Source organism: Dermochelys coriacea, chromosome 3 (assembly GCF_009764565.3).
Source record: "Dermochelys coriacea isolate rDerCor1 chromosome 3, rDerCor1.pri.v4, whole genome shotgun sequence".
NCBI lineage: Eukaryota > Metazoa > Chordata > Testudines > Dermochelyidae > Dermochelys > Dermochelys coriacea.
The window spans coordinates 127,527,595-127,546,853 of record NC_050070.1 but is presented as its reverse complement, the minus strand read 5'-3'; the positions used below and the strand labels follow the sequence as shown (position 1 = coordinate 127,546,853).

At 41.7% G+C, this 19,259-nt stretch overlaps 1 protein-coding gene across 4 annotated transcripts in view; it reads left to right on the top strand.

Moving 5' to 3' along the window:
- RPS6KA2 (ribosomal protein S6 kinase A2) overlaps nt 1-19,259 on the top strand; it is a 483,007-nt gene that overhangs the window by 359,371 nt on the left and 104,377 nt on the right. For all 4 annotated transcript variants that reach the window (XR_006280060.1, XM_038396537.2, XM_038396539.2 and 1 more), the window contains 2 exons: nt 6,684-6,721; nt 7,600-7,742. Coding sequence is in view for 3 of the 4 variants with exons in the window: in XM_038396537.2 (XP_038252465.1) it covers nt 6,684-6,721; nt 7,600-7,742 (181 nt within the window). In the remaining variant the exon portion in view is untranslated. The remainder of the gene's footprint in view (nt 1-6,683; nt 6,722-7,599; nt 7,743-19,259) is intronic.

The following is a 19,259-nucleotide window of genomic DNA, read 5'->3' as shown; positions in this document are numbered from 1 at the left end:
GGAAACGTCTTTCCTCCCAAAATCCTCACCAAAACCTTGTACCCCCCTGCCTGGGGAAGACTTGATAAAAATCCTCACCAATTTGCATAGGTGACCACAGACCCAAACCTTTGGATCTTAAGAACAATGAAAAAAGCATTCAATTTCTTACAAGAAGAATTTTAATATAAGAAAAGGTAAAAAGAATCACCTCTGTAAAATCAGGATGGTAAATACCTTACTGGGTAATTAGATTCAAAACATAGAGAATCCCTCTAGGCAAAACTTTAAGTTACAAAAAAGACACAAAGACAGGAATATCCATTCTATTCAGCACAGCCTATTTCCTCAGCCATTTAAAGAAATCATAATCTAACGCATATCTAGCTAGATTACTTACTAAGTTCTAAGACTCCATTCCTGTTCTGTCCCCATCAAAAGCATCACACAGACAGACCCTTTGTTTCTCCCCCCCTCCAGCTTTGAAAGTATCTTGTCTCCTCATTGGTCATTGTGTTCAGGTGCCAGCGAGGTTATCCTAGCTTCTTAACCCTTTACAGATGAAAGGATTTTTCCTTTGGCCAGGAGGGATTTTAAAGGTGTTTACCCTTCCCTTTATATTTATGACAGCGCCACATGAGTTTGGCACCAGGCCAAATTTGGTAGTTTTGGCTGAGTTTCATTCGGTGTTCAGGCTTGTTTGAACCTAAAGCTCAAAGTGAAGCCTAGAAGACATGGATCAGAACTAAAAAACAGATACAGAAATTTCTAAGTGTCACAGACAGAATCATTTTAGTATTGATTTGAGATATACAGTAATGTCACTATCCAATTAGAAGGATTTTTTGTGTTTAAGATTCAGCTGTGGACTTCAGCTGTCGGTTGTAATCCCAGCTCTACCGCAAACATCCTGTGTGACCTTGGACATGTCACTCTACTGTCCCTGTCTTAGTTTCCCCATCTGTAAAATGGAGATTTATATTCTCCCCTGACTCAGGGCTTGATCCAATGAAGGGCAATAGGCATTGGTTCAGGCTGTCAACGATTTAATTCATTGTTTGTGTTTTAAGATCTTAAAATGGAAATTACTAGAGAAGTGCAAATTATTATTATTATTATTACTAATTGTGAAATATAGAATGTGAAGAGCCTCAATTTTACAGACACTTTCTAACCTTACATTGAAAAAATAATTATGCATAAGTAGAATATAGAGAAATTCCATCTTAGGGTTTTGTGATACCATTTGCGTCCTCAGTGGAATTATAACCTAGTATAACTTGCTTATCTGTTCTTCCTCTTCCATTGTTATAATTTCAAACCATTGAATTGGAAGAAAGATTATTTTTTCCATGCCTGAATCATATTAACAATGTCTGATTTCCTTCCCCCCTCCCCCCCCCCGAAAACAAAAGTAGTGTAGTTCAGGTTTGTGCATCTCATATGCAGTAGCTGAAATAATTGTGATTGTCACAATAGAGCTTTCTGTTAATGATAGAGTAGAGTAAAAAGGAACTGTAAAAAGAATAAAACATAAAGAGACAAGACAGGAAGAATGATCGAAGAAGAGGTATGTTTCCACAATTACTGGTGAAGTTTACTAAATGCCAGTTGTTTCAGTCAGGATAATTAGTCGTGGATACAGTGGCTGCTTCACTAATCTTAAATTGATTCATTGCAATAATGAGCATGTTTTTCCCTCCAATTAGTACTCATTTTCCTTTTTTCCCTCTAGTGCAATTTTTGGTTCATAAATATGGAGTTCTGTTTATTTTATACATTGTAAGGGGACAAATTACTCTGGGTGCATACATGCATCCATCCATACACTCCCTTCCCATTTTGTCCTTGGGCAAGTATAAGCTGCAAGTGTAAGTGACAGAAGTGTAAGCTTGCCTAAGGATAAAAATGTAGCACTCAGTGGAGTTTGTAGCCTGCTAAATACAAAAAAAATGGAGCGGGAATGCTGAACATGACTTATCCCCTCAGTGGAGGTATTAGTGGTCATGCAACAGGGACAGGAGCATAGTCGAATCAAATGCGTGGAGCCTGATGCAGGGAATCTCATCTCCTGCATTGCAAACAAAAATTCTTTCTAATCTCATCTGTCTAGACCCTCCTTGCGATAGGGTCTGAGTGTCTCCCAAAAGATTGCAACATTCTTTTTCTCTCTCTCCCACACTCTCTACAGTATATAGTGCTTTGGTGTGTTTGTTCATTTTTATTAATGAATCCATGAGAATAAGGGTCCTATTGTCAGAAAGCCCATTGCATGTTTTTAGGCCCCTTTCACTCTTGGCAATACAGCTAGCCTGATTACAAATTAGCTCCAGTCCATTGCTGTGAACTACTCAAGGAGGATGGGGATGTAGAATGCATGGTTCAGAAGTTAATGCTGCAAAAAGCAGCATTCCTTTCCAGTGGGAAATAAACTATTTATAGTATGGATGATTCACGGGAGAATTCAATGGATGCTTTCCAGCTCTGCTCTGTGCCTAGCTGGCAATACCCTGGAATTACTGCAGAACCGCAATCTTACATTGTTATCAGAAGCCTTCCCCTGGGTTTGGGAGTGAAGAAGAGTCATCACTGTGGGCCCTTCTACACTTCCAGGGTCAAAACTGCATGATTACCACATGTTTGCTCCTGTTGCCCCTTTTTGACCAGACTGGCTAGTCAAAGTTCAGGGCTCTGTGGATGTTCCAGGTGGGAGGAGAAATTGGTAAGAGCCAGGTATTTGTTTGATGCAATCTTGTTTATTTACAAGGAAAGTATAAAGTCCTGGGAGGAGTGGTAGATACGCTGGAGGGGAGGGATAGGATACAGAAGGACCTAGACAAATTGGAGGATTGGGCCAAAAGAAATCTAATGAGGTTCAATAAGGATAAGTGCAGGGTCCTGCACTTAGGATGGAAGAATCCAATGCACCGCTACAGACTAGGGACCGAATGGCTCGGCAGCAGTTCTGCGGAAAAGGACCTAGGGGTGACAGTGGACGAGAAGCTGGATATGAGTCAGCAGTGTGCCCTTGTTGCCAAGAAGGCCAATGGCATTTTGGGATGTATAAGTAGGGGCATAGCGAGCAGATCGAGGGACGTGATCGTTCCCCTCTATTCGACACTGGTGAGGCCTCATCTGGAGTACTGTGTCCAGTTTTGGGCCCCACACTACAGGAAGGATGTGGATAAATTGGAAAGAGTACAACGAAGGGCAACGAAAATGATTAGGGGTCTAGAGCACATGACTTATGAGGAGAGGCTGAGGGAGCTGGGATTGTTTAGTCTGCAGAAGAGAAGAATGAGGGGGGATTTGATAGCTGCTTTCAACTACCTGAAAGGGGGTTTCAAAGATGATGGCTCTAGACTGTTCTCAATGGTAGCAGATGACAGAACGAGGAGTAATGGTCTCAAGTTGCAATGGGGGAGGTTTAGATTGGATATTAGGAAAAACTTTTTCACTAAGAGGGTGGTGAAACTCTGGAATGCGTTACCTAGGGAGGTGGTAGAATCTCCTTCCTTAGAGGTTTTTAAGGTCAGGCTTGACAAAGCCCTGGCTGGGATGATTTAACTGGGACTTGGTCCTGCTTTGAGCAGGGGGTTGGACTAGATGACCTTCTGGGGTCCCTTCCAACCCTGATATTCTATGATTCTATGATTCTATGATTCCTGTGTCTCTGAATGCAGAAGGAATCAAGGCAAAAGAAGCAGTTCCTTAGCTTACCAGCCCCCCAAGCCTCTTTAGCCAACACCAGTGCCAAAAGCTCTTTCTATGGCTTTTTCCAGGGTCACACTATGCTCACTATGCATCCAATGAAGTGAGCTGTAGCTCACGAAAGCTTATGCTCAAATAAATTTGTTAGTCTCTAAGGTTCCACAAGTACTCCTTTTCTTTTTGTGGATACAGACTAACACGGCTGCTATTCTGAAACTGTCACTATGCTACAGGCTCTTGTTTGCCTTTTTCTTGTTTCCTTTCCCCTGCCTCTTTCTCTGTTCTGGTCCGTGACCTCAGCAGCTGTGTGTTCTCTCACACTCCCAGGAACACCTACCCAAAACAAATCTCAACAAACCCACTCCTGGGCAGGTTTACACATGCCTTTTGTGTGAGTTTACACCTATCAGCCTGGGAAGGGAGGTTTAGCCCAACCCAAAACAAGATTTCACACCCAGCTCCTGACACTGGCCTCCAAACCGCATGGGTCAGGGGAGCCTAAAATTTTATCTTCCTCAGTGTAATCCTCTTGTTGAGGGAAGAGTATCACTAGTGCATATTTAAACATGCCTGTTACATGGCTAGTGCGTAAAAATCACGCTTCCTCAGGAAGGTGGGAGAGGATAGAAAAGAAGAAGCTTTACTTATTGAACAATAATAGTGACTCACCTGTCAGCCTTTGATGTTGAATTATACTTGATAATAGTCTGTTCCCAACCTACAAATGGATTACGGATGATCATCTGTTTAATTATGTTTCAGTGCAAAGACAACATTTTCTGCAAGTATATGCAAATGTATCAGTTTTCCTTCTATTATGTTTTCTTTTAATTATATGTATTATGATGATCTGAATGTCTGAGAGGATGGGACTATAAAGAGAGACAATGCGATTGACTACTAACTTTCCATATTTAATCTTTTTGTTGATTAAAGGAGTGCTGACCACATTAGGGCGACAAAATTAATATCCTTAAAAGTTACCGAATCACAATATTGTCTCAACATTCTTTCTTGTTTCCACAAAAACTAAAGGTGATTTTTGCTGGCTGCCTTAATGTTTCATGTCAGAATGCTTCTGTGAAAACAGCAAATGTTAGCCTGGAGCAAATATATGAAAATATGAGGTTATAACTCCAAGATTGCTTTTTTAACATTTTTTACTAAAAAAAACCTGCTTATAATAGTGGGGAAAGTGAAAATGTCTCTCCATTATCAAAATCGCACTACATATCAGTAGAATCTCTAGTTTTTCCACAGAGATATTTTTGAATAGTGAAATATATCACAATCACATAACGAGAAATCACTTCACATCACTGAAAGAGAGCTGCCTTCAGTGTTGAAGATATATATTCAGCAGCGCACAGAAATACTACAGAATAGTTCAGGGCAAAAAGTAAAGAATTGTGTCAGATCCAATTGGTATGGTAAATAAATTTAGGTGGGTAAAATGCAATTACCCATGTTGGAATTTGAGCAGGTGACTAGGGATAACATCCCTGCTGTTCTGAAAAATGCAGTAGAATCTTTTTATGGACCACAAGCAATCAGGAGATAAGAGTTAGGTTTTCTTCAACATAAATCAGCAATTAGATTAAATACTCCATATTACTGTTTTCATATGGTAAAAATAATTTATAAAGTGAATACCTAAATAAATCCCTTGTGCAGCATGCTCCTTCAAGAGCGCAGCATTTATTTACTGAGTCTGGGACAGATAATTCATTTGGATTTGTAGATATCCACAGTCTCACTACCATGGTTTTACTATGTTCCCTAACCAGTGAGGTCGGTCTCCCATCACCTTTCAATCTGTTATGGTGCTGAGTTAAACTTAACTCAGAAAATAAAAATGTATTTACTTCTACTATTAAAAATGAAATACATCAAAATAAACAATATTCATGGGCTAATTTAAGCTGATATAAGCATGCAAGTTCAACATAATTACTCACGGCATGACCGGATCATGGCCTCTGGAGTTAAATTTCACTGGAAGGGACCTAGGGAGATGAGAACTGTGTAATCCTCCCTTGTGGCTATATTACCTTTTCAGCAGATTTCCCATTGGGTGTTGGAGGTGGAAAGGGGACAACACTCCCTCCCTCCAACGTCTCATTTCTGGGCCACCCCCTCATGCTTCTCCATTCACTGAATCCTGGATGTATAAGGGTGCTCCAACTGGTCCAAGGCAAGGTGGTGCCATGCAGTTGGTTCAACCTTCTGCATGCAGATCTGAGAGATATGACCTCATTCTTTTTTAACCTGTCACATTGTGCCTATTGATTCACAGGCCTACCTAATAGGTGGCTGACACTTAAAGTCTATGTGATAAAATTAACTTCTCTTCTGAGATTGCTGCAACACTGAGCCATCCCGGGGAGTCGTGAACAGAATGGCAGCCTTAAATCTAACTTGCATTATTTGTTTGTTTTTTATTTGACCCTGGATGATGATGATACACTGTAAAAATGTGTGTAGCCCACTCTCAGAGAAACCTCTGGTCTTCAAGAGTGGAAGAGTCCACTTATTTCTCCCTTTTAAGACTCTGTAGAGCACTTTGCAACCAAAGAGCCTTGGGTTCTCTGTGCACCTTTCTCTCCTTTCCTTCAAGAGCAGTGAAAGCTCTGTGACTCTTGTTGCTGAAAGCAGACACCCTGCAGTCAACTTCCTTCCTTCAAACACTGGGTCTCAGATCATGTGTCTGGGCAGTCCCAACCAAACATTCAAATTATGCAATTGGCTGCCTTGGCATGTCAGTCAGGCTGATTATCCAGCCTGCACAGGCTGTTCATGTCTCAGGCATATAGGTATATAGACCTTTGGGCTTTGGGGATCTTTCTCTTCTCTGGAGTCTCTAAGAAGGAGGCAGGCTACATGTATATTTAATTTGTATATATTTCTTCTCTTCCACCATTTTTTATTGTTTATTGTTAAATGTACTAGGTATCTTTATAATCCTTCTATGTTTTTTGCCTTTTCCCTTCCAGCATTCTCCTAGATGAAGAGGGTCACATTAAGATTACAGGTGTGTAAAGGACAGTATTTGATCACTGAAACTTAATCTCTATAAGCTTGCCAATGCACTGCATGCAGCTGTGATCTTGGGTCAGTAGCTGGAAGGAGGTTGCTAGAGAAAACCTAGGGGCTGCAGGAAGTGGGATTGATGATTCAGTAGCTGACATTATTCCTTCTGGTCATTGCTGAGCCATTGGCCTGATGTAGTGTAAGGGCCCTGTGCATGCAGGAAGTACCATTTTTCAGATAAAACTGGGCTCCTGACTGTGGCTTCCAGCTCCAGACTTCTAACCCAGGAGTCCTTGCAACCACACACCCTTCTGGTATGGCTTCTAGCTCCAGATTAGACTGAAACCAAAAGATGCCTAGAATGGACATCCCTGTGTTGCCTTGGAGCTGAGGTGTGGGCATCACTGCATGCTTGTCCACTTGTGATGATTAGAAATTCCATGGTACTTTTTGTAAGAATTGGGTGTTAACTCCAATGTCCTGTATAAATTCCAGCTGGTGTAACTATATTCTGCTTATCCAGATTACCTCTGCCATCTCAGGGACATATCTTCAGAAGTGTGTGGAAAAATACATGTGCCCAACTTCAGGGTACAAAACCCTACATGCAAGCAGGGAATTTTGTTCGCATATAGCCACATGCAAATGCAGCTTCCAACTTCTGAGTATGTTTTGGTGCTTATGTGCACATAAACTGCACATTACGTGAATGTGCACTTTTGTAAATATTCAATTTTTAGTTGGATTCAGTATGCTGCATCTCTGTGGTAAACTGTTGGGTTTCATTTGAATGAAAAATGCTGTTTAAATGTGAGATAATGTTTATAATCATAAACCAAGATCTGACAAGAGTTCTATCTATTTACCAAATATGCCTAGATTTTGGCCTGAGCAAGGAGGCCATTGACCATGACAAGAGAGCCTATTCATTCTGTGGGACAATAGAGTACATGGCCCCAGAAGTGGTCAACCGGCGAGGACACACTCAGAGTGCAGACTGGTGGTCCTTTGGTGTGCTAATGGTAAGGGTGTACTATGTTTCTTTTTTCATTCTTTTGGCAGCTGTTTGGATATTTCAGGCTAAGAAGGCTCACTTTCAGCAATTAATGGACTGGTAGTAAGGAGAACATAAATGGGTGATGATTGCTTTGATCGTTCACATGGCATTAGCAGTTGGAAAATAATTACTTCTGACATTATATGAGATGACATATGGCCACTAATTTCTCACTCCCTCATTCCAATTCTCTCATAAGCTGGCTGTTATAATTGATTGCCATGAGTCATGATAACCTTATTCCAAAGAGATAGACCGAACAAGTTTAGAAAAATACAATCACCCCAGGAATAAGCAGGATCACTGTTTTGTTATTTGAGTTCTTGATTCTTGAGTGGAAGCAATTCCCCATGTGGCATCTGTCTATAGGATGTCGCTGACCTCTTAGAGAAACCCAGGGAGGTTCTCCACCTCTGCAGCATTTAATATAAAGTGAAACCTCTTTGGGAAAGTCTGAGGAGAGATTCAGATTCACATGCTCTTGTGTTCAATGGCTAACAATATTTTCGGAGGCTGTTTCTTCATAAAGGCCTGAGATTAAGCTCCCAGTATGAGCAGATTTTGTTAAATTCACCTTCAGAGAACCAAATCTCCCCTAGCCAATACTGATTGACATTTAATGACACACATTATTTATTATTTTTTAATCATAGACAATCTGATCCGTTTAATATGAGACACAAACTCCATAGTCCCTCCCTTGAAGAGTCGCAGCTTGCTTAGACTGTAAACTCCATGGGGCAGGGACTGTCTTTTTGTTCTATGTTTATACAATGCCCAGCACAATGGGGTCCTGATCCATGAGTAGGGTTCTTAGGTGCTACAGTAGTATAAATAATAATAAGCAAGACAGGTACAGGTGTGAAGTAGGCCAAATTCATCAAGAAACCCAGAGGTGGACATAACTAGGAGTTGTATTTTAGCTAGTATTATTTACTCTTTAGAGTATTAATTTGGTTGCATCAGCCCCTATTTGAAGGAGATGGGGAGTAGGAAATGAATATAACAGTGGCGGTTAAATTCTATTTTCTGCACCTTTAGGAATACTTCTTTAGAACCAGTGGTAATGTCAACAATGTTTCTCATGACCATGGCTCTAGTGAGGACTGGAGGGTGGGCAAAGTAGGGGGACAGCTTCTTCTGTCCTGTCCACCTCCCCAGAGCGTGTGCTATTGTCTTTCCCTTGACTTCCTCCTGAAACCTTGTCAAACATCTGTGTTTTGTTTTTATATATAAAGAACTCATTTTTAGAGGGCATCTTGGCTGTTTCATTTCACCTCAATAGTTCATGAGCAGCTGTGCTTCCCCTTCAGTTGTCTTCTTGACATCAGTAAAACTCACCATTGTGCAAGGAACCATATCTCCTGGCCCAACTCTAGCACCACCTGACAGTGGATTTTCTGCATGATTTTTGCTAGTGGTCACTGGGATTCTCTTCAGACCCTTAATTTTCTGCCTCCTAAAAAGGCAAATAGAATTTTGAAACAGTTGTCATCTTTCTCTCTCTTGCTCTCCTGTCACTTGTCTGACTATGACCATGTTTGTATCTTTGCTTTGTGTGCTGAGTGTTTGCTGCAGGGCAAAGTATGTGGAACAGGGCATTTTAGGGCAAAGTATGTGGAACAGATTTTTAAAATAATTGCTCCTCACAGAGAAGAAGCCATTATAAATTAATCCCAGCTACTTTTATAGTATCAGTAACCTTTTGGCCTAGTCATGTCCTTTCAGAGAGCCCAGTCATTTATTAATTAAGGCATGTCTGTGCCACCTACCCTGGTGTATGATACCATTGTGTGGTATAAATTGGCACAGAGGAGGGGCACTGGTTCGCCCCAACTTCATTGACATCCATTTCTTAAAATTCATTGCTCTGGATCAATTGTGTGAGGATCACTTTTTCTCTCCATTACTGCTTAACTTTTAATAGTTATGGTCTTTATGCAAATTGGTTTTGGACCAATTTAAATAGGATCAACTATAAAAAAGCTACCTTTAAAGACATCTGCAGTTGACTCCAACTTATTTGAGCTACTGCAATTTTTGTAATTTAAGATCGTGTTCTTGTTCCTTTCCAGAATCATTCATTTTGTCATACAAAAAAATCTCAGACCAATTGCATAGAAGCACCAAGAACATTCCGGGACCACTTTTTCCTTCTGCTTCTACTTAGGTTTTTTCCCACTAACAAAACAGTGGAATCTGTTTATAATCAATTTGGATATAATGAAGTGGTGTCAAAAACCCCAAATTGGGTTGGTGCCTTTCTATGGACTTTTACGCTCTTTACACTGAAGTTTCACTTTCGTATAAGTAGGTCATTGTGGTGTGCCGACAGGAGGATGTTCTGAGGGATTGCCGCCTCTTCCTCTGCTCTTCTTTGGGGTGAAGCAGATAGGAGCAGAAAGGAAGCTGACACTACCCCTTGTGATGAGGGATAAGGAAAAATCACTAGCTACCACTGCTTCACACTTGGTGTGAAGCTATGGTCCTCCAGAGATCACCCTTTGCCCACAGAGACCCGGGTCACTACAGCGGGGGTGAAGCAGAGTGGATCTTTCCACAGAATGACCCTCTTCTCACAGAGTGAAACTCAGCTCATAGTGAAGTTGTTTTGTGGTGATGGACAATTTTTATTTTAACCTCCACTATATGTGAATCAGTTACACAGAACTGTCTGTGTCACCACATCATTGTACTGCTATCTCCTGCACTTTGTTTCAATTTTTTTATTATTATTGCATCAGTAGTTTACTAGCCACTTTACAAACGGATATGAAGACAACGTCCCTTTCCCGAAGAGTTTACAATCTAACTAGACAGGGTGTCACCAAAGAAAGAGGGAATGGGAGGCAACGAAAAATCAGTGTAAAATTTAATGTTTATTACCTGCACCACTGAACTAACTGGTTAATGCCAATTAATCCAAAATTAACTCTGGTGATTTATATCCTGAATTTCAGAGGTGCCGAATGGTCATCTTTCTACTGACTTGAGTGTAAGTTGTGGGTGCTTAGGACCTCTGAAAAAGAGGTCATTGATGATAATATCTAGATCAGTGAAATGAAGGCGTCTGTCTTACTAGTATATACTAAACCTTCCAAGGTATTTTATTACATACTTATTTTTGGAGCATACTTTTCATGAAATGCTTCCATTAAAGGAAAATTCATTTTTGATATATTTGCCACATATGATGTCACTCTTTCTTCCTTTTATTAATTTGTGTCTCCTTTGCATCATCATTATAGTGCTCAGTATTCTTAATCTTTTTTCTCCATTTCATTCTCTCCTACTCCCCTCCTCAGTGACTTAATATATTGGAAAAGATAATGGAATACAGATAGAGATAGTAAAATCATCTTAACTGTAAGCTGGTCCTTAAGCCTTTGAGTGCTGCCAGAGACACCTCAGAGAAAAGCTTTAATCACTTTAACCTTTTTTCCTTTTAATAATTAACTGATTGAAGCAGTAAAAAGGGATTTCTATATGCAAAAAAGTATGGGAGGATATCTGCTGCTAGCATTTTCCTCTTTTTGCATCTCCTTATGCAGTATTTTCCTTGAACTGTAACTAACATACTCTGGTGGAGACGCTGTTCTTAAGATAAGCTAAAGATCAGAAAGAATTAAGTGATATCCAGATATTGGTTAGAATTTACCGCAAAGCAATTTGCAATATGTTGTCAAATTCACATGAAAAATAGACTAGTTGGAGGCATATACGTACCTTGATGGAAAATGTATGTAAGTGTATTATTCGTATCCAAAATCTTGATCAATAGGGTAAGAAATATGTTCCCTGCAATAAGTTCTAAATTATAGTGATAAAATGGTATTTACCCTAGCAATGAGACCAGTCACCAAATAGTGATACTCCTTTGTCTCCTTTTATACCATTTGCTTCAATTCATAATATACAGCAACAGCATAAAGAGGAAAATAATTATAAGCCATTTTAAGGGCTTATTCACTTGAGCCACAATGCAAGATCCAAGCACATAAAATGTAGATCAAAGGATCTAAATGGATTGGGTAAAAAGAGATCAAAGACTTGGCTCCAAAATAGGGATCTCTGAGATGGGTCAGTAGTTGCCAAGGGAATATTGTAATTTTCTATCTAAACAAGCTGTTCAGACTCTAGTGTGTTGTTCCCACTTTATATAGTACTGTAAATGCACGTGAGCTTGTCTAGAGCAAAGCAGATCTTAGAATGTGAGGGATTAATCTTCTGAGGTGCTAAGTAACCACTAGGCAACCTAGGCAACCACTGACATCAATAGGTGAGGGTACTCAGCACCTCCCAGGAACTGGCCCTAAATTATCAAAGCAAATAAGCCCTGGGACAACAGAGCAAGTAAGGGAGAGCAATGGGATCGGTGACGTGAAAAATGGAAGGAAGGAATGCTGGAAGAGGTGGGATATAAAGGAGCAGAGAGAGAGTGGTTTGTTGAGGAGAACAACAGCCCATGACAAGTGTAAGTAGGGGCAGCAAGACTGAAGGTGCAAAGATTTGTTAAGAACTAATGAAATTCTGTCAGTGGGCATTAGCAGTGCCACCCTGTTAACATGGAAACAAACATTGGTTTTGGATCAATACCAATAGAAAGGCTTGTGGTCTGAGTTCAGGCTGGAGGCTAGTAATTCATGAGTTCTGATCTTGTTCTGGGTCCTTGGACACGTAAGAAGGAAGGTCTCTTCTTCAGATTTCACAGGTATAAAATGGAGAACAGGGACAGATTCTCCAGTCTGCTTTACATGACACAAACAGAACTTAGAGCATCCAGAGATTGTCTCATGTAAGAGGAGGCAGGGGGCCTGGTAACAAGGGGATGAGACATGAAGGACCTTATGCCCATGGCAGATGTTAATTTACACCAGGACCAGTTGGCTGAGACTGGAGATCAGCTCCCCATCAGCCTCTTCTCTTAAGCACAGAGGAGAATCAAGCTAAATAATATTTAGTCTCCCACCTCATGGAAGTGTTGTACGGTTTCATCTAAGTTTGTCAAGTGCTTTGAAACTGAAGTCCAGTGTAAAATATTATTATTATTGTCACGCTGTCTGGAGTGGCTCATGATCGAGAATGCTGAGTTGATCAGACTCAAGTGTAGGGGATGGGCACACAGTGAATCACATATCCAAAGTTACACAGCAAACCTCTTCCTTTATATACATTTACACATTACACTGGAAAAAAGAAAAGGAGGACTTGTGGCACCTTAAAGACTAACAAATTTATTTGAGCATAAGCTTTCGTGAGCTACAGCTGACTTCATCGGATGCGTGCACTGGTTTACTGTGCATTGCATCACACATTTGGGGATCGGCTTGGTTATTTTGTAGGAACCAATCCCTGAATACCACGCACTGTTCATGCACAACTTATTCTTTACCTTATCTTAGGTTCCAGGCTTATCTTATCCATTGTTATCTTGTCCATTGTAAATGGTTCCATGGATGTTCCCCCTTATCTTGGCTTGTACAGACATTCTCTTTACAGCCTGCTGATGCATTTACCTCCCAAATTCTGTCTCTCAAAAAATGAGGCCTCACCCATGTCCAATTACTCATGTCAAGCCAACCTTACACTCCACCACTTTTGTTTTTCTTTTTTATATTAGCATTGGTTTTATTTGCATTATATTCCTATCTTTCTGTGCATTTTTTCAAGTTTAGTACCCAGCAACACATCTTAAACACTACAGTAGTTATTTGAACTACTATTAATGCTAAGCTTAAAGTACAAACTGGAGGGCGCAAGCTTACCTGTGGCCGGGATTCTCAACCTTTTTCTTTGCGGCCTCCTCAGCATGCTTGTTTGGGTGGAATCAGGGCCCAGCAGGGCTCAGGCCATCTCTGCAAGGCAGGGGAAGGGAGTGCCACCTCCACCCCCTGACTCACTTCAGCAGGCCACCCAGCCCATCTGGGATGGGGAGTGGGAGGGGCTCAGCTCAAAAAGTTTGAAAACCACTGAGGGTGCAGGGAGATGGGGTAGCTAAGGGCTGCGTGCAGGCAGGAAGGTAGCTCGGTGTGCAGGCAGGGGGTAGCTAGGGGCTGTGTGTAGGTGTGGGTAGTTGAGGGTGCAGAGAAAGGAGTAGCTAAGGGCTGTGTGTGGCCTGGGGAGTAGCTCAGGGTGCAGGGAAGGAGTAGCTAGGGGTTGTATGCAATGAGGGATGTAGTTCAGGGTTCAGAGACGGATAGGTAGGGGCTTTGTGCAGGCAGGGGGAAGCTAGGGGCTGTGTGTGGGCAGGGGGGTAGTTCAGGGTGCAGAAAAAGAGGTAGCTAGGGGCTGTGTGCTGGGAGGGCACCCCCACTGTGGTTGCTGCTTCCCAAGGGCTCTGCCAGCCCTGGAGCCTGATCCCCCCCCACCCAAGCAGCTCTTACCGGCTGCACAAGCAGTCAAGAGGGGCCGGGAGCTGAGGAGCAGCCACAGTCTCAGGCACCAGCAGCAGGAGGAGGAGGCAGGGAAGCACTGCAGCTGACTGTTCCATGGCACCAGCCAAAGCAGGAGTCACCCTACCTTGCCCGTCTCCAGCTTCTGTCCTTCGACCTGGCCAAGGACCAGGACCTCAGGGGCAGGGGAAAAGGAGGGAGGGTGGGACTTCCCTGCTCTGGTTACATTATTAGGAGTTACAGCACTACAGTTGTGGGGGGGGACAGCTCTTCCCATCACACCCCAGCTCCACCCATGGGCTTGGGCTGCTGAGACTTGTGGACTCCATGAAACCAGCTCACACCGCCCCCCAGGGAGCCACAGACCTCTCAGTTGAGAACCACTAACCTATGGTATAGCTCACCAGCGGGTAAGTTTACATTATAAGCTTGCTTTGCCTTTAAAGCATTTTTTTGTCATTTCAACTTTGCTTTATTTTAATTGCATTATAAAAAACTTGTACAAAATATAAAAATATTTTTATGTATTACTATAGCAAATGTAGGTGTGAAACAGAATACAGACTAATTAAAATACCATTCCCTGGGTCCTGGTATGCTGAGACCACTGCTTGTGTCTTGCTGACTAGTATTGTCTTGTTGTTTTCTTGTACTCTCCTGTCTGTCTGTATCCATCTGTTGTCTCTTGTCTTATCCTTAGATTGTAAGCTCTTTGGGACCAGGACCATCTTTTTGTGCGGTGATTGTACAGTGCCTAGCATAATGGGGCTCTGGTCCAGTTCTGGAGCTCCTAGGTGCTGCAATAATACAAATAATAAATAATTATAATAAAATAATACATCTGTTTTATAAATGGGAAATCTGAGACACTGAGCAATTAAGTGACTTTGCCCGAGGCCACCTAGCAAGTGACTGGAAGAGATGAAAGTGAGAGTAGAGCCCAAGAGTCCTGACTGGATGTTCAACTCTCTGAAACCAAGTGATTTCAGGGTCCTAGTGCAACCTTGAACATCATCCCAGGCTTACAACATTTCAGCAGACCTGGAGTGAAGTAGTTTGGGCAACCTATCCTTTCCCCATACTCTGTTAAGGTTCGTCTGGCCATCACGCCCAGTTCTCAACTTAATTTTGTTAGCTCACTGGATCTCATTGAAGATAAACTTCTCCCCCTCACTCCCTCATTGAGTGTAGTTTCCCCATCTCCTGGTCTTCAGAGGACACTACGTGGCTGCTTCTGTTATCTTGCTGCTTTGTGGGATCGCCAGGTAAATGTTACTGCCTCTCCCAATCAAAAACGTATGATGAGGTGAAGTAGGAGAGAGGAAACACTTCCTTTTCTGCAGTAGCTGGCGGTATGATGAGGCAGGTGTGTATGGCATCCAATAATTTCTAACATGGTAGCTAAGGAGCCCTCAGGGATTCCCTAGCAACTTCTTATTAGAGAAGGGAAACCTCATGATCCATAGCATGCTCTTGCTAGTGTTTTTCCCTTCCCACTGCTCATTAGTAAGTGGTGTGACGTCAGGATTAGGGAAAAGCAATAGTCTTTCAAAGATACTGGATGGAATGGGCACACAGTGTGTCTGAATATGGGGGTTCATGATGGAGCAGGTGAGAGGGGAGGGAAGTGGTCAGGGACACAGCCACTGGGCCCTCTAGAAGACCAGCAGGGTAAGCAGCTGGTACACAAGGAACAAGCTATGAGATGGCTTATGTATTGGGAGAGGTGGAGCCTGAATCTCTCAGCAGAACTGCAGGGTTCTGCGATGGCTTTGGTGTCAGCTCACATCACCCTAATCTTGCAGTTTGGTTACTCCTAGGCCTGACACCCAGTTAATCTGCTGTGACCCTCAGGCAGCAGTGTATCTATGTGCAGGGGTGTCAGCTGTGAGGGCTAACTTCTTTGGTCAAGTCTCATGTTCCGTATTGAACAGAATTTTTAATTCTTTGATAATAAACAGGAAACCGGAGGTGTGCCGTGCAGTGGCATTAGCTGGTGATAACATAAGCTATTTCAATTTACAAGGATGTTTTTTCTGTTTACTTAATGCTTGCTAACCTTCTTCAACATTATGTTAAACACAATGGCATTGCGGATACAGAAACATCAGTGCTTTCTTCCAGACCCTGCCTTGATTCAGATCACTGAAGGAAAAAGCATTGATGCATACAATGTGCTGGAGCCACACTGCACTGATTTTTAAATATTGATATTAAGTGCATGTCTTTTGAATTTGATTTCATCTTTATATTAGAACCATGTAATTGTAGAAATGCGGTAACAAAGTACTAGTGATTGAGACATTGCGGTAAATGTTCTGTATGGTGCTCAAGGGAGTTACTTACACAACTCCCTAATGCCAGTCAACAAATGTCTCTCTTTTTTAAAGAACACTGTGCAGGCAGTGTGCTGTCTCCTGGGCTGGCAGAGCCCTCAGGGAGCAGCAAACGCTGTGGAAGGGTGCCCTCTGGGCACACAGCTCCTACCTACCCCTCTCCCTGCATCCTGAGCTACCCCTCCTGCCTACACACAGCACCTAGCTACTCTTCTCACCCTGCACCCTGAGCTACCTCCCTGCCTGCGCACAGCTCCAACTATCCCCTCTCCCTGCACCCTGAACTACTCCCCTGCCCACACACAGCCCCTAGATACCTCCTGCCTGCACCCTGAGTTACGCCCCCGCCTGCCCACAGCCCCTAGTAACACCTCTCCCTGCATTCTGAGCTACCCCCCTGCCTGCACATAGCCCCTAGCTACCCGCATCCCTGCTCCGTGAGCTACCACTTTGCTCTTACTTTCAGGCTGATTTGCCTTCTGTGCCCACACTGTAAATGCAGGTCTTTCTATGGACTCCCTTGTGAATGGAAGCTGCAGTCTTTTTCTTCCTACATGACCAATGGCCAGGCTGTCACTCATATTACTGACTCCTGCCTCAAATGTGTCAGGCTATGCCTTATACCAAAATGAAAAAAACTGCAGCCACTTTTAATTTTCTTAAATTAGGATTTTAAGAGCAAGAAGCTCACAAGAGAAGAAAGCATGAAAAACGTAATGTGTTAGATACCCAAACATCCATCCTTCTTGAAATATGGGGATAATTCAGTGTAATGCATATTATTTTTCTTACCACTTAATGGAAGGGTGCTTAAGTCTCATTTTTAAAAATGATTTTGGTGCTTTCAATGGGACATTGGCTCCTAAGTCACTTAGGCACTTCTGTGAATTTTACCCAAAATCTTATTACCCTCTAATAAAACAGCTACTTCTCTCTGACCCTCCAAGCCAACCACCCTTCCTCACTTTTCTGGCCCTTTGTTTTCTGAGTCTGGCTTATAATTGTCCACACATATTTGAAAGTCGTCTGTCTCCTTTCAAGTGCCTGTTTTCAGTAGCTTCAGGGAGCTTGTTGGTGACTAAAGTTAAACCTCAACCCTTCCTCTCATTCTGTCTCCTCCCCACAAAACTATTATAACTATATAATGGTTGTGTTTACTCTCTGGTCCAAGTTATTAAATCATCAGGTACTTTTCCTGGTGACTATGGTTGCTGAAGAAGGAATTTTAGGAGTCCTTATGATTCAAATAGCCTCCTGACATAGTTCTGATTGTGCCTAGGCCTTTATAAGTTCGGGCATGACATGGGCATGAAAGCTTTCCCTTTTAGTCACAGAACTTCCCTCTACTTAAAACAGGAAATGCAGTCGTTTTGGTATGGCGAATACTGTAGCATCTGTTGGTAAGTTTTTCACAGTGACCATTGCATTTTGTTGAATGATAGTGGGAACTGCAAAATACAGCTGACTGGTTAGAGAGTCCATGACCAGAATGCTAGAGGGGTAAAGAGGTAAAAGACACCATTTATTTGTTTATGTATTTATTTTATGGAGATGTATTAGTCTGTCACTCCTCTCCCCTTCAGACTGCTAGCACTGCTACTAAGGAAGAGGAACTGTTTCAGAACAGAATGGTACATGTTTTTGGACATTTTAAATGAAATTAGCCCCCAGTAACTTGGCAACTTGGTTTTGCAGGCTATGGTTTCATGAATTATTGCTATGCAGACACTGCCAAATGCATTGTGCTATGGGTCTCAGAGGTGAAATTAGGCTTGATTTCTATTTGCATTGGATAACTTAATGCTAGGGAAACCATGTCTGAACTGAAGATTTAATATGCATAATGTTTCAGTGTGGTTGATAAATTGTCACTTTTATGTGACCTGATTTAAATGTCTATACAGAATAGAAGACTTTAATTTCAAGCAATAATGTCTAAATAGCCCCAGCCTCTGTTAAGAGTTTAAAATGAGGTGCTGATGAAAGAAGACAAAGCCAGTTAGCATATATTTAATGAAATATGTACAAAAGTCAGAATATTTATTTGATAAAAATTGCAACTTCAGCTTTGAAGAGCAGATGTTAAGATACCACAGGAAGTAAATCTAGTACAATGGCACTTTGTATTGAGTTTCAATTTTAAGAAATGCCCTGATCTCATTGGAGTTTTACCTTGTCTGAATATTTCTGTTTCATCTCTCTTTCTCATAGGAAGTTTTCTTACCTGCCATATGCACTTTTCTCATAAAGGAAAAACATATTGTATCCGGCAAGAAACATTCTTGCCTCACATCTTGAAATTTGATTTAGAGTTTCAAATTCTGCCCTCCCTTCTGCTGGTGGAACTCTGTGCAGTGGTGTTGCCCCATTGAAGTCTATAGGGTTTAGCTTTTATTTTTCTAAATTTCAGGGAGAAAAAAACAGTAATTTTTTGAACTTCCTGTGGATTAGGTTTTTTTAATCATTGGGAGTTTTGTACAGATTTTAAAAAGACATTATCCTTTAAAACACAGGGCAGCCATTCCTTAGGGCTTTTATGTTTTCCCTTTTATGTCTTTTAAATTGCTGAAATGGATATGAGTATAATTCTAAACTAAATTTAGTATTTAATCATCATTTGTGTTAATCAAAGAAGAGTAGATTCATAGATATTAAGATCAGAAGGGACCATTATGATCATCTAGTCTAACCTCCTGCACAATGCAGGCCACAGAATCTCACCCATCCACTCCTGCAATAAACCCCTCACCTATG